A 19,962-nucleotide genomic window follows, 5' to 3' on the forward strand; every position below is an offset into this window, starting at 1 on the left:
GGCGGAGGCGGGGCAGGGCGGAGCCGCCCGGCCGGGGCAGGGACGTCGGGGCCGGCTCGGCTCGGCAGGGCTCGGCTCGGCTCGGCTCGGCGGGGCAGGTACCGCTGCCGGCAGAGGGGAGCGGCGCGGCCATGGGGAAGGTGCAGCTCTTCGAGATCCGCCTGGGCGAGAGCCGCGTCATCTACAGCCCCGGCGAGCCGCTGGCCGGCACCGTCACCGTGCGGCTCTCGGGCTCGCTGCAGTACCGAGGTGAGCCCGCGGCCCGCCCGGCCTCGGCCGCGGCTCCCCGCTGCCCCCTGCCCCGGCCGGCTCCGGGCACGGCGGGGCGGCGGCGCCCCCCGGGCGGAGGGCGAGCGGCCGGGGGCCGAGGGGTGCCGGCATCGCCCCCGAGCTGCCGGCGGGGTGGTCCCGGGGGTCCCGGGGTGAGCCGGGGGTCCCCGCCCCGGCCGCTTGCTGAGCTGGGGGGTGGCCGAGCTGCTCCGGGCACCCGCTGCCCTGCCCGAGAGGAGCCGGGCACGGTGACGGGTGCTGGAGGCTGGGAGGCGCAGGCTGGTTTCCTGGTGTTTGCTGAGGCTGCCCCTGCTCGCTTCGCCCGTGCGTGTGCCTCGTCCTTCGTGACTAGTTGTTTTTTGGGGGGAAGGCTGGAGGGGTTAAAATGTGAAGCCTCTCGAGCAGGTACTGTGATGGTGCTCGCGCTGCCTTGGCCGGGCTGTTTGTGCTTTCACCAGCACCTCTCCGAGCTGCCTGCTATAGCTTTTGGAGGCTTCCTCGGGAAAAAATGCCTTGGACAAGTGCAGACTTGTAGGCTGTTTAACTCCTCCAGGAGCAGAACAGGGCATGTATCTCCTTGGAGCCTTCTCCCAGCAATGCTCCTTCCAGCTCCAGCAAAGGCATTCATACCCAAGCATGTGCCGACTTCCCCCCGTCCCGTCCCCACGACTCCCACCCCTGTTCTCAGCACACCCCGTGGGTGCGAGGCAGGCGTTTGGTCTCGGTGGACTCAGATGTGATTTCGCTAACGAGCCTGGGGCGCCTGAGAGCTGGTGGGTGCTTCGAGCCAAAACCTGAGCTGTTCCTCCACCTTCTGTCAGAAGTGTCACAAGTGGCTGGTTTGGGTTGAGGTCCCAGATCGGCTTTACCAGCTGGGGTGGCAGCTTGCTGTAACGGGTGTCTGCGCCTGCCCAGGTAACTGGCGCGCTTGAGGACGGGGTGCCAACGTCTGCAGAGCATGAGGTAACCCTCTGCTGGGTGTCCTCCCTGCTGGACGTGTCTCACCTCCAGGAACGGGGGAGGAAGCTCAGGTGGCTGCCGAAACATCCTGCTTGGTGCGACAGGAGGTCTTTGGGGAGGGCCTGGGGCCAGTCAGCCCTGCTGGGGCTCGTGGGCTGCCAGCCTCTGCCATGCTGCGGCTTCTGCTGGGCTGTGGGGAGAGGTGGGTGAAGGCCTCACAGCCGTGTGGGTCAGTGTCATAAGGCACATCCACACACAGCTCCTGTGACCAGCTAGGACTCCTCAGAGCAATAAACAACTCCCCAGAGAAGACGTGAGGTGCTCGCCCTTTGCAGGTCAGGCCCACGGCACCCAGGTGTGATACTTTCCATTTCCTGAGCTGGACCAGTCTGACGTGTGTGGTTGTTTTTTTTTTTTTTTTTTTTTTTTAACCACAAACAAGCTCACACGCGATTACTTCACACCGTGCCTCATTTTACGGCTGTTGGAAATGGTGCCTATCAGGAGGTGGACAATACAAGCGAACAAAGCTCATTCTGCCTTGCTAGACGTGCTGGAAGTCCTGGGTCACAGAAAAGCCTAACTGGAGACACACCTTCCAGGATCATAAATACTCCCACCTCCTCTGGCTTCCTTGCCAGCCCTGCTGACTAGCCATAATGGCTGTTCAGTAACACGCCGTCCCTGGCCGGCCGTGCGGCCGTGTTACGAGCAGTGACTCACCTTTGTGGTGACCCGCACGGACCTTCTCAGCCACGTGAGCGGGGACACACTTCCCCCATGGCCCTGCCAGGATGGAGGTGGTCCTCTGAAAGCCGGGCCTCTGGGGAGAGCGCTAATGGCACTGCAGGTCCCTAATTGTTGGGCCTAACTTGCTGGGTAAATCATCAAGCGTCTGTGTACAAAGAATAATTAATCTAACAGGAAGCTGGTGCTGGGACGGCTGGGTGTAGAGGTAGTTTGGGGGGAGGGAAAGAAGTTACTGCAGAGCAGGGTGCAGCCCTGGAACAAAGCTGCTGCTGCTCGGGGGTGCTGGAACGCTTTCCTCTCTGCTCACAGCTTCCAGGGCCGTGCCGATTATTTCAGTCTTGCTGCCTGCTGCTCAGCTGGGCTTCTCACAGGCGGAAGCGTAATGATAAAATAACAGTCCTCTCTCCCAGGTCACCGAGAGTAAAGAACCTTGAAAGCACTTTCTGGAGCAGATTTCAGCGCTGTGCTCTTCTGCACTCTATTATTTAGCTGTCCAGGTTTATGCAGTGATGACTTGACTTTCAAATCAGTCCCTTGAGCTACAAGGCAGACAGAAGTACTGATGTCTGTTCGTGTTCTAGAAGTACCTAGGTACATAACTTCCATTTCTGCAGTGCCTGCGAATCATAATTTTCCACTCTAATCTTAAATGTGGTAAAAGGTTTAACTTCTTGTATGGAAAGCCGAGAAAGTTGGTGGCAAAGAAAGGGTCGAAAGGAGGTCACTTGGATCCTGAGCCACATAGGTGCAGGTGCATAAGCTCAGGTCCTTGTAGTGACTGAAAGGTCACTTCTGTTTTTGTGGAGGGCCAGCATGAAGAAGTTTGGTTTTGGCCAATGCATAAGGTGGTTCTGATATTCGTGTGCCCTTGCTAGGGGGAAGAGGTGACATCCGAGCACTCTGTTAGCCAGGACCCTCAGTACAACTTGACCTCTGCAACAGGGAAGTGTTGTTCCTGCAGGAGGGCTGTGGCTTGGGCTGCTCTGCAAAGTGCTGGTGAAAGGATGGGTTGAATCCCCAGGTAGCAGTCTGAAGCACGCTCTGCCCTGCGACAGAAGTTTGTGAAGGTGGATTCCAGATTCCTGTGCTTGGCAGCAAAGGTCAGCTCCCCTTGTCTAACCCCAGATCGGCGGGGCAGGTGGGTCCCGGGACTCGGCTCTGCTCCGGATCCAGACCTCCGGTGAGGGAGCGCGATGCCTGAGGTGCAGAACCGAGCGAGGTCCTGGTGCAAGGCAGGGACGGCCCCGAAGCTGCAGCTGCCCCTGCAGTGCCCGGGGAGGCCCACAGGTCACCGGGCATCTGGGTGCGAGGGCGAGGCAAGGCTGGCAGCGATGCAGGGGAACGCTCGCATATCGTCCTGCAGCATCGCTCTGGCAGGCTGGATGGCTCCGGCTCTGGTGGCAGTGGATTAACTTTCTTTTCTCATTGTCTGGAGCGAGACAGCAGTGAGCCGTGTGGCCAAGCCTGTCTGAGACTGGGGAACAAAAGAGGGATTTTTGCTATCCTGGCTGGCTTGCTGCTGGAACTGAAACTCCTCTGGAGTCAATAACTAATGGCAGGATTGTTTTGTGTCTCTTGTCTCCGCAGTGTGCGCCGCTCTCCGCTTCTCCCCCACCCGCGCACCACTTGTGCTCATCTTGAGAAACTGTTTGCTGCTTTCTTTGGCAAGGAGACGTGCTGCGGCCTTCCCTCTTCTTTAACAAAATGAGGGAACAAGTGGAGCGGAGCTCTGTCTGTCTGATTCGCTTCCAAGCGTGACAAACGGGGTGTGATTGCGTCTTCTTTCCCTGGAGCAGTGCGGAGCAGGCAGAGGCGCGGCTTGGGCTGGGGTCAGGTAGGCAGGAGGGAGGCTCCCCTGCTGGGAGGAAGAAGCACATGGTTTTCTCTCCGTCCCTTCTGGGGGCAGCTCCCTGACCCTGGCAGGGGCCTCGCATACAGACACAAAAGGGAGCGAGGAGGGTGGGTGCTGGCTCCAGCATCTGCCAGGGCGGTGCAGGCGGCAGTGCAGGTGGACGTGCTCCACTCCGCTTGCAGCCTGCTGTGGAGTGCTTTCTGCTAAGGTCACCCCTCGGAGGAGAGGGGAAGAGGAGGAAGTACGCGTGGAGGAGCCACATAGCTGTCGGTTGACGTGGCGAAGTCTTGCCAGAGGCTGTCGCAGCCAGGAGGAGTAGGACAGACCTGCCGACTGTCCTATGCTGCCTGGAGAAGGGGATGCTCGGGGTCTTCCGAGAGCAGAAGGGCCACGAGGTGGCTGGGTTGTGATGCAAGGCTCCTGCAGGTGTCACCTGTGGAAAAGCATGGAAAAAGGCATTCTGCAGGGAATTAGGGCAAGTATTTTCCTCCTCCTGCTCCGGGTAGCTGCTCCTGAAACAGCCTGACAAGCACACCAGGGCTGGGGTTTCTGCTCGGTGCCTGCTGACTCGAGGGTGGGTCAGAGATACCCCACGTGCAGCCTCTAGGCTGCTGCTGTGACCTCTGACGATGGCCATTGCTGTGGAAGTTAGCCATGTCTTTGTGCTCTTAAAATGTGGAAGTGCAAAGTGCTTTGGAGGGGAGGAAAGTTGCAGAGGGCCCGGATGGCTGTAGGTCTGCGGGGTTTTGTCTGGTGCGCAGGTGTGCCCGCGTGGGCTCTGTTACGTGTCGAGGAGCTGAAATTGGAGGTGAAACAGCTTCAGACCACGAAGATGTGCAGGCTTCTGTCTGCTCGTGGTGGCTTGTAAAAACCACGGTCACATTCCCCAGCACTCTTTGATGTCCAGTCAAAAATAGCTGATGGCGTGCAGGTGTCAAGTGTGAGCTGGATTTTTATTTATTTATTTTGCTGTGAATGAGCTTGTGAAGGAAGGCTTTTCCCCAGAAAGGGCTTAGCCCTGGCCGGGTACTGCTTTGTCTCGGATCACGTACTGCATTGAGAAGGATGTTTGGTGCCACGTGGTTGAGCTGAATGGATGAGAGAACTCTGGCAGGTATGTCGGGACCCTGAGATGCTGGGTGACTGCAGAGGACATAGGGGTGTCCTGAGGTAAGGGCAGACCCCCTCAGCAAGGTGGAGGATGGCAAGTTAGTGCCAGGCTGGAACCATTTAGAGACCTAGTTTAGTTTAAAAACATCCTGACCTTTGAGCACCTTAGTCTTGATTAAAAACTGGAGCTTATCAGATATCCGCAGCAAAAAGGCTGCTTCCGAGAAACATGAATCATTTCTGGAGCATTAACGCTTATAACTTCCAATCCTTTGTTCTTGCTGAGGGAGCTGCTGCTTGGTCGTTCTGGCTCCAGCTGGAGGTAACGATGCTGCAGCTTGCTCTTCGTCCCCGGTATGTACACACCCGCCTTAACCCCACATGTTCCCTGCAACAAGGCATGGATAAAAATGGCTCGGAAGGCGGCGGCTCCGGGGAGGAAAGCTCAGTGTGTGCCTTTTTGACAGGGATTGTCAGCGCGGGACTGGATGTCAGGTCTGGAGGTTTAGCTCTGAGTCCTGAACGCTGTTTTCTGTCTGCTCGGACACCTGCAGGTGTCTGGCCTCACCGTGAGGATTGTCGTCCGATCCCGCACCGCTCCTAGCATAGCAGGGATTTGTTATGGATCTGGTGCTCTGGTAATAACAAGAACATAAGTCGTCTTTCCAAACTGATGATCGTGCTATAAATAGAGAATCCAGCTGCTTGCTCTGAATGGCATCAAAGGAAATCATAGGAGCAGCTCTTATGCAGAATGAAGTGGATTCTGGCGGCTTTCTCCCAAGTCGCTGGGGCTGCTTCTTGACAGCTGAGACGTGTGAAAGCAATGCTTGAGAGCTCAGCGTGGCGTGAGAAATCCTCAGCGGGGAGCACGTGGCCCTGGGGGCTGCGCTCCTGTCGCCGTCCCACCTCCTGGGCACAGAAGCAGGCCACACAGGTACCCGGCTGTGTCGGGGGGGTCGCCGGATGCAGGGCGGGTTTATTGCATGTAAATAACGCTCTTCAGGAAAGGGCACTTGAAACCTGCCCTGCTAGGAGGGGTGCGCTGGCTCTAGGCTCGTGCCTGGGTGCCATGTGAAGGCCTCGCTGGTGTCTCGGCGCGCCCTGGGGCAGGTGGGCCATAGCGCAGAGCTGTGGGAGGTGCCTGTCCCCGTGCTGCTGTCTGCTTTCCTCCTAGATGGGCTCCCACCCCTCACACCAGAACTGTTGTGTCTGGGATGTCCGAGCAGCTGCGAGCTCGCTGCTTTGGTCCTCAGCAGAGCCGTGGAGACGGGTGTGCGCAGGAGGCTGGTTATGACAGCGGTGTCCGCACTGCGTCCTTTCGGCCCGAAGTGTGCGTGGCAGGGGGTGTTCAGCCTCTAACGGGGCTTTTTCCAGCTGGCCGAGTATCAAGATGACTCTGCAACTGCTCCTCTCCCTGATGCTGAAGGATGAGTCCTGGAGAGTCTGTGCCCAGGAGTGTCCCTTGGGCCCCAGGAGGGCACAGAGGAGGCACACCTCCTCTCCTCAGCGTCGGCTCTGTGCCTGCAGCACTGCCTGGTGCCGAGCAGACCTGGAGCCCTGCGTCAGGCGGCGATCTGGGTGGCGGTGAGGGTCTGCCAAAGAGCACCAGGCAGCAGGAGCTGCTTGAGCCACAGCTCCCGGAGCAGTGACTCAGTCCCGCAGCAGTCTGGCCCAAAGGAGCCGTTGTGCATTACGGTAAGCCTGTTAAGCACGAATTTCCAGAACCCTTTGAAGCCTTTATTTAGAGAGAGCCTGAAAAGGGAGTAGTCTGGGTGAATCAACCTCTCCGTGGTAAGCAGAGAAACCTGATCAGTCGGCCCTTTATCTGCCCGCCGTGGCTTTTGCACCCAGCGCGGAGGGGCGAGGGCAGAGAGGCCGTCACGGGAGCGGTCGCTCAACCTGCCCGGCTGTGGGAAGAGCAGAGCTGGCGGTGGTCATGGACAGACACGTTCCCAGCAGGACAGACGTGTTCCCAGGACATCACAGACCTCGGTCTTCCCAGCTGCTCCTCATGTCGGCTGCACGGCCGGCTGGTTCCCCCAGTGAGATGGGGAACGGTGTGCTGGCAGGGAAGGAGCAATCACTTTTGTTAATGAGCTTACAGGGGCACTTTGTTACAGCGTGAGCCTGACTTGTCTTCAAGCACCTACCGAATGCCTCCCGGGACCTGCGGTGTGGTCAGCTGGTGGGCTTTCTTGCTTGGCTCTTCTTCCATTCTGAGACAAGGAAGTCAGCTGTACTGGAATATCCTAACTGCCTCGGCTTAAAGTAGTGCTAAGTGCTGGGTGGAAACCTATTTTGCTTTGGGCAAGCTGTAAAAAAAAAAGTGTTTCCCCTCTTCTGTTTCAGCACTGCTCAGCCCGAGGAAATGCGGCCGTGGCCGGGCTGGCTGAGGCGTTGAGTGCTGGCAGGTCCTGGCATCTGGCAGCTTTCCTGGGCGAGCTGCCGGCTCCGCTCTGCTGCCTGGCTGCACCTCGGCTGTGGGGGACTTGCGTTCCCCTCCCACAGCTCTGTTTTCGGGGCCTAACCCTGACTACTGAGATGCTCTGACTGTTCATGTACGCGCAGCCTTGTTTTGCTTTGGAGAGCATGGTTTGTGTAAATCCAGCTTGCCCAGCGCTTGCAAAAGCAACTGGAAGCTCCCAGTGTCCCCTGAGCAGGATGACTGTGGGGTGGGATCTGCCTTGTCGGGGGATCGTGACTAAACCTTGCTTGGGCCTCGCTGGGATCCTAAATGCTGAATTCCTGTGCTGACTACACTGGCAGTGTGCGTGGCCGGGAGGTGTTTCCGCGTGCCAGCAGGCAGCACACAGCTCGGCAGGGCTGGCTGGGAGGCTGCTGGGCTGCACCGAGCTCTGCGCAGGAAGGAAGGTGAGCACAGAGTGTGGGCACTGGTAGCGGTCGTGTTTGCTGAGATCTGCTGGGCGAGGAGCTGAGCTGCTCCTAGCTGGTGCGTGGCTCTTGCCCTAAGCCCTGCTTGGAGCCTGGTGCCATCCGAGGGAAACCACAGCCCTCATGGAGCAGCCAGCAGGAGTGAGTCTCGAGCGAGGTGCAGAAGGAGGGCAGGCACGGCCACCCCCAGACAGGTCAGAATTTCCCTCTCTGAACGTCTGTCTAGGGAAGCAGAAAGGGAAGAGGTTTTCTGAAACCGAAAGCTGTCTGTGCACGCCGGAGCCGAGAAGGTCCACGTGAAATGACTCCGCGACCCCCTCCAGCCTTCTGTTCCTCTGCAGCCCTCTGCGCTTCTGGGAGATGCTGGGAGAGGAGGCTGTGTGCTGGCAGTGCAGCTGAGGTGGGTGGCTGGCATGAAGATTTCCATGGTGAGCGTGAGATCTGCCTCTCTGTGCCAGAGACTGAGTTTCCTGCAGTGCCTCCTGTGCTGCTGCCCGCTCTCCGGCTGTTCACAGCGCTCGGGGGTGCCTGCGCCTGCTGTCCCAGCACAGGGAGAGGCAGTCCCTCGGCGTGCAGCTGATGCTGCTCCACGTTGCACAGAGCAGTGCTGATGGAGTGAGAGTTTGGGCTTCCAAAACTGGTCTGAGGCACAGCTTTCCTCCTTCCCCACCCTCCTGGAGCCGCACCTGCCCCAGGCTGGTCCCGCAGGAAGCCCACCAGCTTGCAGGTCAGCCGTGACGCTGCAGCCAGTGCTGCCCTTGCAGGCTCCAGGCAGAGTCCTCCCGTTCCTCCCCGCCTCTCTTCCCAGCCTGGGTGCCACAGCACCCAGACCTACACCAGCCTGAAGCTCGGGGAAAACTCCTTTTTTCACAAGAGGTGGTTTAGAGGAAAAGGGGTGCTGGGGGAGCTCTTTCTGGGGGTAGCTTGGTAGCAAGGCAGCAGCGCTCCGGGATCCAGGGCGAAGGCTCAAGCGCAGCCTGCGTCGTGCCCCGTGTGTGGATGCTGCAGCATTTGTGCCTGTCACCGAGGAGCCCTGTGGCATTGAGGTTTTCTCCCGCAGGCTGGCGTGGGTGCAGACAGGCTCGTTAAACGTGCTCAACCGGGGATGTTGTTCCAGATGTTCGCGATGACCCCTTTCCTCCGAGGGCAGCCGGAGCGCTGATAGAAGTCTGGGACGCTATAAATAAACCTGGCAGCTCTGCAAGGGAGAAAAGGAGGTTGTCCTGTGGAGCCCAACAGTTTGCTTTCTTCCTTTGGGTTGTCTTGTAGACTCCTGATTTTGGGGAGAGGCTGGAAAAGATGGGCTTCCCTGCTCTCAGCCTGTGATGGAGAAAAGTGCTCATAAAGTGGAGAGGATTGACCTTGGCTGACAGGGACGTGGCTGTCACAGCTCTGCGCTTACAGGCGTGTGCCTGCACGGTCTGTCTGCGGAGATTTCTGCATTTCTAGATGACAGCACCCTCGGTGGATTGGTAGTACCTGGGATGGATTCTGCATGAAACAAATCAGCCTTAGCCAAAATAATGGCTCACTTCACCCGTGTGACGGAGCTGTCACCGCCCTGGCATTGCTGCAGGTGGGGTTTGTACAGGCTGGGAGCAGGAGCTGCTCCAGGCTTCCTGCAGGTGGGTTGTAGCAGGGGGCTGAGGACGCGTGAGGCCCTGCTGGGACCCCCTGCCTCGCTTGCCAAACGCAGCCCTGCCGCTGCCATGGGGGGGGAGTGGGGCAGCCTGGCCCTCGGTGGGTCTTGGTGAGCTGCTGCTGCCCCGCAAGCGGGCTCGCTGTGGGTCAGGAAGGCACGAGCAACTCTTTTAGATGACTCCTGAGAGCACAGGGCTCCTCCTTCCACAGCTGGAGGCCGAATCCCCTTCCTGCCCCTGTGCTGAGCCCTGGGGAAGGAGACGGAAACCTCGCTAGACAGCCCTTCGCTTGGTGCCAGACGCCGCTGCCTCCAGCTGTCAGTGTGAGCTCTGCCCTTGCCTCGCTGGCTCGTGAAATGCCCAGGACTGTTTGTGTCTCAGGAACTGACAGGAAGGACCCAGAAGGATGGGGACAGCCGAGAGTTAATTAGGAGCTGCTGCTTTAATTAGTGGTGTCTCAGTATATTTGAGCACGAGGGCTGGGAGCCAGGGGACCAGTGTACCTCGTGAGCTTCCAGCCTTCCTGCTTGAGGAGGACACGAGCCCTTTCTGCCTGAGCTTGTGCTGCCGTGCTCGTGCAAAGCTGAGCAGTAAAAGGCCTTGGCGTGCTGCTCTTTGTGGTCTCGGCTTCCTTGGTCCGTATTTTTCAGGGAGCTTTTCTAGGAATTGCCCAGTCTCTACCAACTGCTTGAGAGTAACTTGTCCTGCCTGCAGGTCTCACTGCCTCCCAGGCTTCCCACCTTCCAGCACCATCGGGCCCTGCTGTGCTGGGAGCGGGATAACCCCAGAGCTTCCCCTGACCTGGGGCAGGGCCTTCGCAGGGCTGGGAGATCTCGGAGCACTCCCAGGCTCGTGCTCCTTGTCACTTGAAGCTGCGGCTCTGTATGTTGAGGTGGCTTGGTCCCCTTGTGTCTGGGCAGGTGGCCCTAGGAGTCGCATTGCCGGCTTGCTGAGGTTGCCTGTGCCGAGACCTGTTGTCCTTGTGGCCCGGCCTTGCTCTCCCAAAGCCTCTTGAGTCCCCAGAACCGGCACCGGTGGGGATGGCAGCGGGGCCATCCGTCCCCTCCCTCTGCCTGGGCCTGGACCGCGGCTGTGTCTGGCTGCTGGGGCTGGCAGGGCTGGGAGAGGCAGCTCTGTCCCCATGCAGTTGGAGAAAAACTAATTAAAATGTAGAGATATGGCCTGCTGTGGCTCTGGTGAGAGGGGTGCGGAAAGGGCTCCTCTTGGCTGGTTTCCATGAAAGGAAGCCTTGTCTGATGCAGGCTTGCTGTTCTCTCGCAGCCCTCTCTTCCCTCTGCTCCCCCATTCTCAGGACCCAGGCACCCACCGGCCCTCCTGCCAGCACCTTCTGGGAAGTGCCAGGGTGCTGGCACCTCCGTCCCCCATCTCTTAGGGGTGTTGTGTGCTGTCACTTTGGGTTTGGCGCTGTATTTGCCTTCTGTAGGAGCTGCCCCCAGCACGGTGTAGGAGCGGCTCTTTGTGAACATGTGCCCAGTCCCTCGTGCTGTGTGGCTGTGGGTGCTGCGGGGTGGCTTTGCAGCCCGTTGAGCCCTGTGCTTGTGGGTATGGGCTCCCCATCCCAGCTGAGGCCCCTGGGTCAGCTGGAGGCCAGGAACTGTGGGCTTCAGCGGGCAGAAATCCGGGGCTGTCTGTAGCTGCCCCTTCAGAGCTCAGCACTCACCTCCACGTCCATCCTTGCAGCAGCAGAGGAAGGGAAAGCCCCAGGACACCAGCAGCGACATGCCAGCAGCGACACACCAGCAGGACGGCGTGTTTGTCCTGCCTGAGCCACTGCCAAATGCAACAGCCACTGTCCCGCCTGCCGTCGCTTTTTGTTGCTTCCCCATGGTGAGAGGCGCTGTGCTTGGGCTGAGCGGGTGCAGCACCCCGGGGGCTGCCTTCCCTCCCCACCCCTGCAAGCCAAAAGCAACCAAGCCGTTGCCATCTTCCCTCTTGCCCGTACCCGTTGCAGGGGTGTGTGACACAGATAGGGCCTGAAGCCACTTGGGACTGGCTGCGGTTCAGGGAGGGCTGTGCCGGTGGCCAGTGTGACTCTGCTTGCTCAGCACAACTGGATGTGGAAAGTCAAGGAGGGGGATGTATGGATGCACGTCCTCTGCCCTCCCCTTGCCTGCGGTGCGGCACCAGCTCCCCTGGGAGGGCAGCTCCCTGGATCAACCGAAGGAGACATCTGAGGTGTCCGGCTGCTCTCCTTAAATCACCTTGGGAGAAGGCAGACGTGCCCAGCTCCTGGCCTCTCTATTTTTACTTAGGGCAGGGATGGATATGGCTGAGCTGTCTCCTTTTATTTCCAGCATTTGGCGAGTGCTGCCGTGCCTTGCTAAAGAATTGTCTGGCTGGATGCAAAGCTGCTGCTGTTTCTCTGAGTGCTGGGGGACCACAGGGGCGAAGGGCCCTTGCCTTCTGCATGGCTTTGTAATTCCGTTCTCTTCTCCTTGCTGCTTTTTGTCTCACCCCTCCGCTTCCTTTACAGATATTTGACTTTTCTCCCCCCCTCCCCATGTTTATTTAAAGCAACCCAGGAGCCTGGTAACTGGGGCTGCTGGTAGCACTGGATTCCGGAGGCATTTTTATGGGTTTCTGACAACTGCCATTGGCCTGTTCCGAAGCAGAAACTCTTCTTATTTGCTATACCCACAACTTGGCACAGAGACTGCCTGCAGGGGAGGCCTTGGAAAGTCTGACTGTGCATTTCGCTTCCTGGCAGTCGGGCTGACGAGCTTTGCTTTGCACCTCGGGTGGCTCCGGTGGCAGCAGCTCTGAGGGTGCCGGGTTGCCGGACCCGTCCCCCTGACTCCGCTTTTAGCTCGCAGCTGCCCCCAGCACCGCGGCTCAGCCTGGCAGCTGTGAACAGGATCCCTGACTCCACAGCCAGGCGAGTCCCCAGCTTCTTCCTCTTCCCCGGGTCATGAGATTGTGGTGGAGGGGCTGGCTTCGTAGCTGGCTGCTCCAGAACCCGGTGAGGTTGCTGTGAAACTGCCTTGGAGCTTTTCTGCCCGGTGTGTTGCGTTGCCCCTTTGGTTACCCTAATGCATCACATGGGGAGAAACACCGCGGCCGGGGTGTCCTGCCAGGCCTCTGGTGCTGTCCCAAAAGAGGGCAAAACCTCTTCCATGATGTAGGTGGGGATGCTGTGGGCCCACAGCAGTTTCTGCTGATAATCTCCTCAACAAGAGCCCAGGACAAGGCATGCTCCACGTGCAAACCCATGGTCACAGCTGTGGTCAGGGCCTGCACCAGGAGGAGCGACCACTGGGACTGGGGCTGGAGCAGGCTGCCCTTGGGGGTGACCCAGGACCCCAGGATCTCCCTCCATGGACCGAGGCCTTCCTTCCTTTTCAGGCTGGCAGTGCCAAGCCAGTTTGGGTTCTCAGTGGTTAACTGAAAAGCCCTGGAGCTGACAGCCCTGCGTCCAAGATGGAAAACCTGTAAGGGCTTTTAGATGAGGTCTGGCACAGCCCTGAGGTAGGTTGCAGGGGAGCCCAGTATCACAGCAGGGAGCACCAGGCAAGGGCCAGCTCCGTGTGCTGGGCTGCAGAGCTGCTGCCCGTGGGTCCCCGAGTCCCTGCCTCCCGTGGGAAGGGAGCTGGGGCCGTGGTGTCTGTGCTGGAGCGCGCCCACCCGCCTGCCTCGCAGGGATGGAGTGCCTGAGCACCGCAGTGCAGTGGGCTGGGATGAAAGGCTGCCTGCCGTCCCTTATCTGGGTGTTGCAACAGATGGTGGTTAGCTAGGAGCTTTCCACCGTCGTTATCTATAAACTGGCTGAGGGAGGCTGTGGGGAGCCTGTTCGGGGGCTGTCCCTCCTGGAGGGTGTAAACCTTCTCCAGTTCTCCGCTGGGCTTTTCTCTCCTTTCCCGTGTGAAAACCTGGGAGCGGCGTGGCTGAGCCCGGGCTTGGTCTCACTGGAGCCGGCCGAGTTGTCTGGGCTGACAACAGGGACAAGCTCCTTGTGGCCCTGGGGCTCAGCGGCGTGCCCGAGGTGTGATGAGAGCAGGCACCAAGGCTGCTAAAGCTGCTGCCATCCGACGGGAGAGGAGTGGGCTCCGTGCAGGGCAATGGGTGTGCTCTGTGCTCCAGGAGAGGACCCGTGGCTCCGTGCTGCGGCACGGTGCTGACCCTGCTCCCCTCTTTGTCCCCGGCCTTGAAGTGCCGGTGTGCGTGGCAGTCTGGGACGGAGAGCCAGAGCGTGTGGCAGTGCTTGATTAATGGGAGCTGGGATCTGGAGCTGCTCATCCCATGCCCTTGGGTATGAAACGGCGCTCGGACTGCGGCGGGCTCAGGGGCTGGAGGTCGCGGTCGGGCTGTGTCCGGGGAGGCTGTTCCTCCTGGTGGGGCTGGAGGCTGCAAGCCCAGAGGAGCTTGGGCGGGTGGAGGTGGGCAGGCTGGCGTGGTGGAGACACGTCGAGTGGAGCAGGAAGGGAGCTCTGGAGCCAGCACAAACTGGCTGCCCGCCTCCCACAGAGGCTTCCTGTGAGACGCCGCTTGGATGCAGGGAAGCAGATGGGTGAGATGGGAGAAGTCTGGTAGTTCCCGTCACCTTCCTGCGCGCAGAAATGTTCACCTGCCAAACCTGGCGAGGGAGCTCTGTGGGATCCCTTAAAGCTGTTGCAGAACCAGGGCAGGAGATGTTTGGGCTGGGGCCACCCTGAAGTCCCACCCTGTGCGGGGATGGGTCTGTCTGCATCCTCCCTGCGCGGGGGAAGCGCCGCGGATGTCTCCTGGTGTGTGACAACACGCAGGGAGAGCTCAGGGATGACCTTCCCAAGGCAAGGCACAAGCATAGCTCAAATTCTCTTTGGGCTGGGAGGGTCGGATGGCATCTCAAATGCTTCCAGACCCTTCCAGACACTGCTTCCAGTGTGGCTTTGCTGTGAGCTGGAGGAGGGCAGCGTTGCCACAAAGGTTTCTGCTCTCAACCTGAGCACAGGGGCTGACGTGGGTATTGGGAGGGGATGTTGGTTTGTCTGGGAGAGAACCAGGGAGAGCATTGCATTTCGGGGAGCTGAAGTTGCTGCTGTTAAGACCTTTTGCAGTGCACAGAGGCCAGCACAAGGACTTTGGTGGTGCTGACAGCTGGGAATAGCGCAGGGGGAGCAGAGCAAGTGCTGGGAGTAAGGGGAAAATGTGCTTCTGAGCTAGAAGTGTGACCCAATTCCCCTGCTCCCTTTTTCCACCCTGTGTGTGTTGATGAGGTTCTATTCCTGTACCAGTCCCCATAGAGTCCCTGAAGCAAGCCTGAAGCTGTGGTTTTGCTTTCTCCTGGTGCTTATGTGTGCGGTTTCTGTTAACAGCCATCAAGGTGAGCTGCGTTGGATTCTGCGGCGTGTCCAACAAGATCAACGACACCGCCTGGACCGTGGAGGAGCAGTACTTCAACACCACGCTGTCTCTGGCAGACAAAGGTAAGGTCCACAAGCGTGTGGCGGAGATTTGCCTCTGTGCTGTTTCTTGCTGAGAGATGGGTGGTTCTGGGCTGCAGCAGTGCATCACCAAGGCCTCAGCATCTCGTTGGTGTGAAATGCCCCTTCACAGGCTGCTTTGGCCTGTGCACATAGGATGTGAGCCAATATTAGACTGCGAGAGCTGTGCAGGGAGGCATCCTGAATGGCTGCAGAACTTGGCAGCCCCCTTCAAACATTGCTTGTGTCCTCTGGTGCTGCTCTGTCTGGAACGGGGCTGTCAACAGGCACTTCGCTGCTGGTGGATGTCTACGAGCACAGCAGCTGTGGAGTCCCTGGGTTCACCCTGCTCTGCTTTCTGTGTGTGTTGTCTGTGGAAGTCACAAAACACTCGTCAAAGCTGGTCAACAGGAGCTGGTTGCAGGGCAGGAGTGGTTTGATTACAGCGCCAGGGAGGTGGAGGTGTTGCCTGTCCTCCCTGAGGAAGGCTGAGGGCACGCCGTGAGCAGCCCCCCGTGGTTCTCAGTGCACCACAAGCTGAGATGCCTGGAGATAGCGGCGGGGCTGCGCTGTCCCGCGGGGTAAAGTGACACCCGTAGCCTCTGGGGAATCTGGGCTCGAGTGAATGCTGGCTTTCTGCTATTAAATAGGTCAACCTTACCACAATTAATTTATGCTGGGCTCTGGCTCCTATGGAAATCAAGAGGCACTCGTATTCACCTGCTGAAGGCAGCGGCTGTGGCAGTAATTGCAGCGTGGCAACAGGCCAAGCCAGCAGGAGTTCAGCCCTCTGATGCTGTTTTATCTAATAACAGGAAATGGGTAAAGCTAACACGGCAGCTCCTGCTATCTCAGCAATTCTTCAGGCAGAGCTTTTAGCATCGAGGGGAGACTGACCTCATCCTCGCAGCGCTTGGAGACAGCGCTGCCCGCTCAGGTCCCAGGGAAGGGAGGCAGCTGGCTGGCTCGCCGCTTGGGTTGGCTCCTAGCCCAGGGGCTGCAGGGGGAGGTAAACTGCCGGGGAGGGCGATGAGAAATGTTCCTGCCTGCTTTTGGAAGCGGTGCTGATTGCAGCCAGAGAGCCCAGCTGTGAATGTCAGGGTAGCAAAATCCTGGAGGCTTGACGAGGGGCTCGAGGGAATCGAGCGTAGGTGAGCTGGAGACTGAACAACTGTGGGCTCCTGGAGAGGTTTAAACCTGCAGCTGTACTGAAAGCGACCTTCCAAATTTGTGTCTAGTATTTAATGATTCATGAGGGAACTGTGATACCATGGATGGTTCTCTTCTGGTAAAGCTGAGCTGTGGCAGGAGCCAGCCATGAGGCAGGGGGAGGAGGTGGGGCTGCAGTTGCTCAGCTTTGCAGCCCCTGAGGAATTCTGACAGCCAGTTCAGCAGTTGGTTATTGCAGGGTTGCCCCTGGGAGCTAACACTGTGACATCTGGGACAAGTGTGGACTGGGGAGGATGGAAGGAAAATGTGTCGATAACCACACATTCTCACTCTAACTGGACACCTTTGAATACCTGAATTCCAAAAAGCCCCCAAAGTTTGGTATTGCCAACTCTTAAAGTCATCGTGGAAAGCCCTAGTGTTTTGCTCTTGATTTCCTGGGACCCAGACCGCTGTGTGCTGCTCAGTTCAGTGTGGCTGTTTGTCTGCTCAAGTGGCCCAAGCCCTTTGCTGGTGCCGGGCTGCTCTGCACCAGGTTCTGCTCGCGGAGCTGGCAGCTGCCCTGCTCCCGGCCGCACGAGGCCAGCCGGCGTCTTCCAGCCAACGCAGGTCCGGGCAGGTGGGAGCGAGCATCAGAGAAATGTGGCTTACCCGAGAAGTCGTGAAGGCAGCGAGGGGGAAATCTGTCCTGTAGGACCACTGAGCTTGGAGCTGAGGTGCGTTGCTGTGCTCTTACTGCCCTGTCTGGCCCCAGTCCAGAGCAGCGTGGTGCAGGCTCGTGGTGGAGGCCCGGTGTCCCCTGACCTGTACAGCTTCTGTGCTTTGTACGAGCGCCGGGCGGTGGAGCACAGCCAGTGGCCCCCCAGGATGGTACACCAGTGCTGGGGAAGTAGGTACGCAGAGGGCAGGTTGCTCCCGACACTGGTTACCTCTCCTTTCTGAACCTGGGCATAAAAAAACAGGGGGTGGTCATGGGCAGGGCTAGGGGCAGGGGGACGCCTGGCTCCCCACTGGCACCATCCCCAGTGCTCTGGCAGAGGGCTCGTGCAGCCAGACCGTGCTGGTGCTGGTGAGGGAGGACCCCACGTGTCCCCAGGACACTGCCAGTGTCTCCAGCTCCACTGGCCTTGGGCAAGCGGGGCTGTGGCAGTGCTGGAGTCCGGGGGGACTGAGCAGGGAGGAAAGCTCAGCCTGAAAAATGAAGCGCTTGCGTGCTCTCTTCCCACATCCCGATCAGAAAAATAAATAATAATAAAAAAGAGCGACCTGTGCTCTTTGAGGACACGCACTAGGGGAAAGGGGAGACGAGGTTTGCGTAACTGTTGAGACGTGGATTGCTCTTTAAATATCTGAGAGCAACTCTGCACCTCTCCACCCACACCCCTTTGCACTGAGCTAGGGGAGGGGGCGGCTAGTCCCACGTGGCACCAGTTGTCACTTGTACTACACACTTTGTAATATATTTTTTAAGGGTGTGCATTGTGTGAGAAAGGAGGCCGGCCCCGAAATATCCTGCGAGCCTACTTGGCAGCATAAGGCACTTATTTAAGGCACTGGCACCATCCTTAACTTCTCTTCTTGCTTCCTCCCCTCGGAGCAGTGTCAGGGTGCTCAGGCTCCCTCCAGGGACCGCAGCAGCTCATGACTGTGCTGCACAGGACCCCGCTCGCTGCCCTGCTCGTCCCCGCTCGAGTGTCTTAGCCCCGCGTTCCCATGCAGCCCCCGGCCAGGCTGGCGGCAGCAGCAGTCAGGGTTGGGGATTGCGCAGGGTCCGTGCTGTAGCCTTGGCAATGCCACGCGGCCCAGCAGTTCAGTGAACTCGGGCTCCTTACGTAGAAGCTGTAGGCAGGGGCGTCCTGCTCGGTTTGCTGCAGGGCACGGAGCAGCGCAGGGACGTCGCTCGCCCATGGGGGCACTCGGTATTTGCCTCCCGGCGGGGAGCATTTGCCTTTCCCACTTGGTCTGGGTGTTTGATGTGGACCCTCGCTCACCGGTTTGTCCCAGGTCATCTCCTCGCAGGGAGGAAAACCAAAGAAATGCGGTGACGGGGGAGCCCTGCAGGCGCAAGCGGTGCTGGGTTTCTCTGGGTGTCAGCAGCGCAGGACACCAAGTGCACCAGTGGCAGCGAGTACAAAATAGCAGCGCTTGTCCCCGCTGCTCGCAGACAGAGGGGTGTTTCTCCTGACCCGACACAATGGAGTGATTCAGCTCTGCGGAGGACTTGCGCTCCTCTCCCCTCCCCTACGGCAGCTCTGGCCTCATTCAGCCCAGAGGAGCGGGTCCTGTGCCTGGGCCCACACGGGCTGTTCTCCTCGGCCATCCTGTATCTCTGACTGCGCGCACAGCTTGCCCTGTGTGTGCACAGGTAGAGAGTTTTCCTTTTTCCTTTTAATCCTCCTTGTACCTGAGCTGAATGCATGCAGAGAGCCGGCTGTAATTTCCAGCTGACCTTACTTTTGGCAGCTTGTTAGCTGGCTAGCAGGCACTGCGGGGAATTCCTGGCTGCTACACCTGCTTCCTCTGCTGGCATATTTCTTGCACAAAGTGCTAAAAGGGGGCAGCTGCGCATCGCTTCTTCCCTGGGTGGTTCTCTGCTGGGCTGGCACGCCACCTCCGCAGGCACAGGGTGACGATCCTGTGCCAGCCGAATTAAAAATCGTAGTGACCGGAGTGAGCAGGCACTGAAGGAGGTAGGGTGCTTGGTCTGGTCTCAGTGACAGTGCAGGCAGGACGGGCCGTGAGGAGCCGTAAGGACTCACTGGTGCCAGCCCCTGCCCACGCAGGGCTTGTGGAGCAGTAACGGCACCTTCAGCCCAGGAAAACCACGTGGAAGGAGCTGCAGTCGCCGTGGGTCGCAGCAGCTTTCTCAGCACTTCCCAGTTTCTTGCCTCAATAGATCACTGTTCATCCTCAGAAATTTCTGCAGCATTGCCGTGCTGCCAGATCCTAATTCTCTGAAAACGTCTCTGAGAACTGCTGATACAGAGATCCGAAAGCAGCGGAGCCTTTACTGCAGCCTCACTGCTGGGCGCTCCGGTGTGTTTTCTTCCCGTGTGTGTACCTCCTGCCCTACAGAAAGGTCGGTCTCGGCAGCACCAGCCATATGGGAGCACCGGAGGTTGTTCCCACTGTGTGTTTGCTTGCACACGGACCTGGCGTGAGCATGTTGCTGCTTTGAATGGGAGCCTGGAGCTGCTCACACACTCGCTCTGCCCACCGAGGGGCTGAGCCGAACACCGAGCCCTTCCCCGGCAGGTCTGGCTGCGCTGGCTGTCAGGGCTGTTCCCTCCGAGGGACTGCTGCAGGGCCGCTGCCAGCAAATGTGTGTGTTTACCCTCGTTTGTTGAGGTTTGTAATCCCGTGTATTAGCTTAATCCGCCAGAAACCGAGTTGGAGTCCTCGTGCTAATGCTGTGCTGGCCCGGCGTTGCCTGGAGTGCCCTGGCACAGGCGGGATTAATGCTTCCCGGCTGACGCCTCCGAGGCAGCCTCTGAGAGCAAGAGGAGCCCTGGTCTCGTGCACGCCTCACTCGCAGTGTGCTGGGCTGCGAGGAGGGCAGGGGTGGGGGGGTTCTGGCGGGCAGGGCTGCAGGGAGCACAGCTGAGGGATCCGCATCCTGTTGCACAGCGTGGGGCTGCCTTCTGCTCCTCTCACAAATACCAAACCCTGACATGAGCCTTTCCTGGCCTCCGCCCAGATGCCAACCCCATCAGCTTCAGGAGAGATCCCGAGCTGTGCATCTGTAGCACTGCTACCAGCTGAGCTCTCCTCGCCCAGGGGTGTCGGGGTCTGGCTGAGGGCAGCAGGGGATCAGGGAGCACCAGGCACCTGTCTGTGCTGCGTGACTTGGCCAGCACCGTTAATGCATCACTCAGTAAGTAGCCAGGAGGAACTG

The 19,962-nt window shown here is 59.1% G+C and overlaps 1 protein-coding gene across 1 annotated transcript in view; it reads left to right on the forward strand.

Annotated features, from left to right (window-relative positions):
• Nucleotides 1–19,962, forward strand: part of ARRDC1 (arrestin domain containing 1) — a 29,877-nt gene continuing 9,915 nt past the window's right edge. The window contains exons 1-2 of the mRNA XM_035341708.1: nucleotides 1–249; nucleotides 14,790–14,900. Coding sequence (XP_035197599.1) covers nucleotides 132–249; nucleotides 14,790–14,900 — 229 coding nt within the window. The 5' untranslated portion in view covers nucleotides 1–131. The remainder of the gene's footprint in view (nucleotides 250–14,789; nucleotides 14,901–19,962) is intronic.

This window comes from Oxyura jamaicensis, chromosome 17, assembly GCF_011077185.1.
Source record: "Oxyura jamaicensis isolate SHBP4307 breed ruddy duck chromosome 17, BPBGC_Ojam_1.0, whole genome shotgun sequence".
Taxonomy (NCBI): Eukaryota; Metazoa; Chordata; class Aves; order Anseriformes; family Anatidae; genus Oxyura; species Oxyura jamaicensis.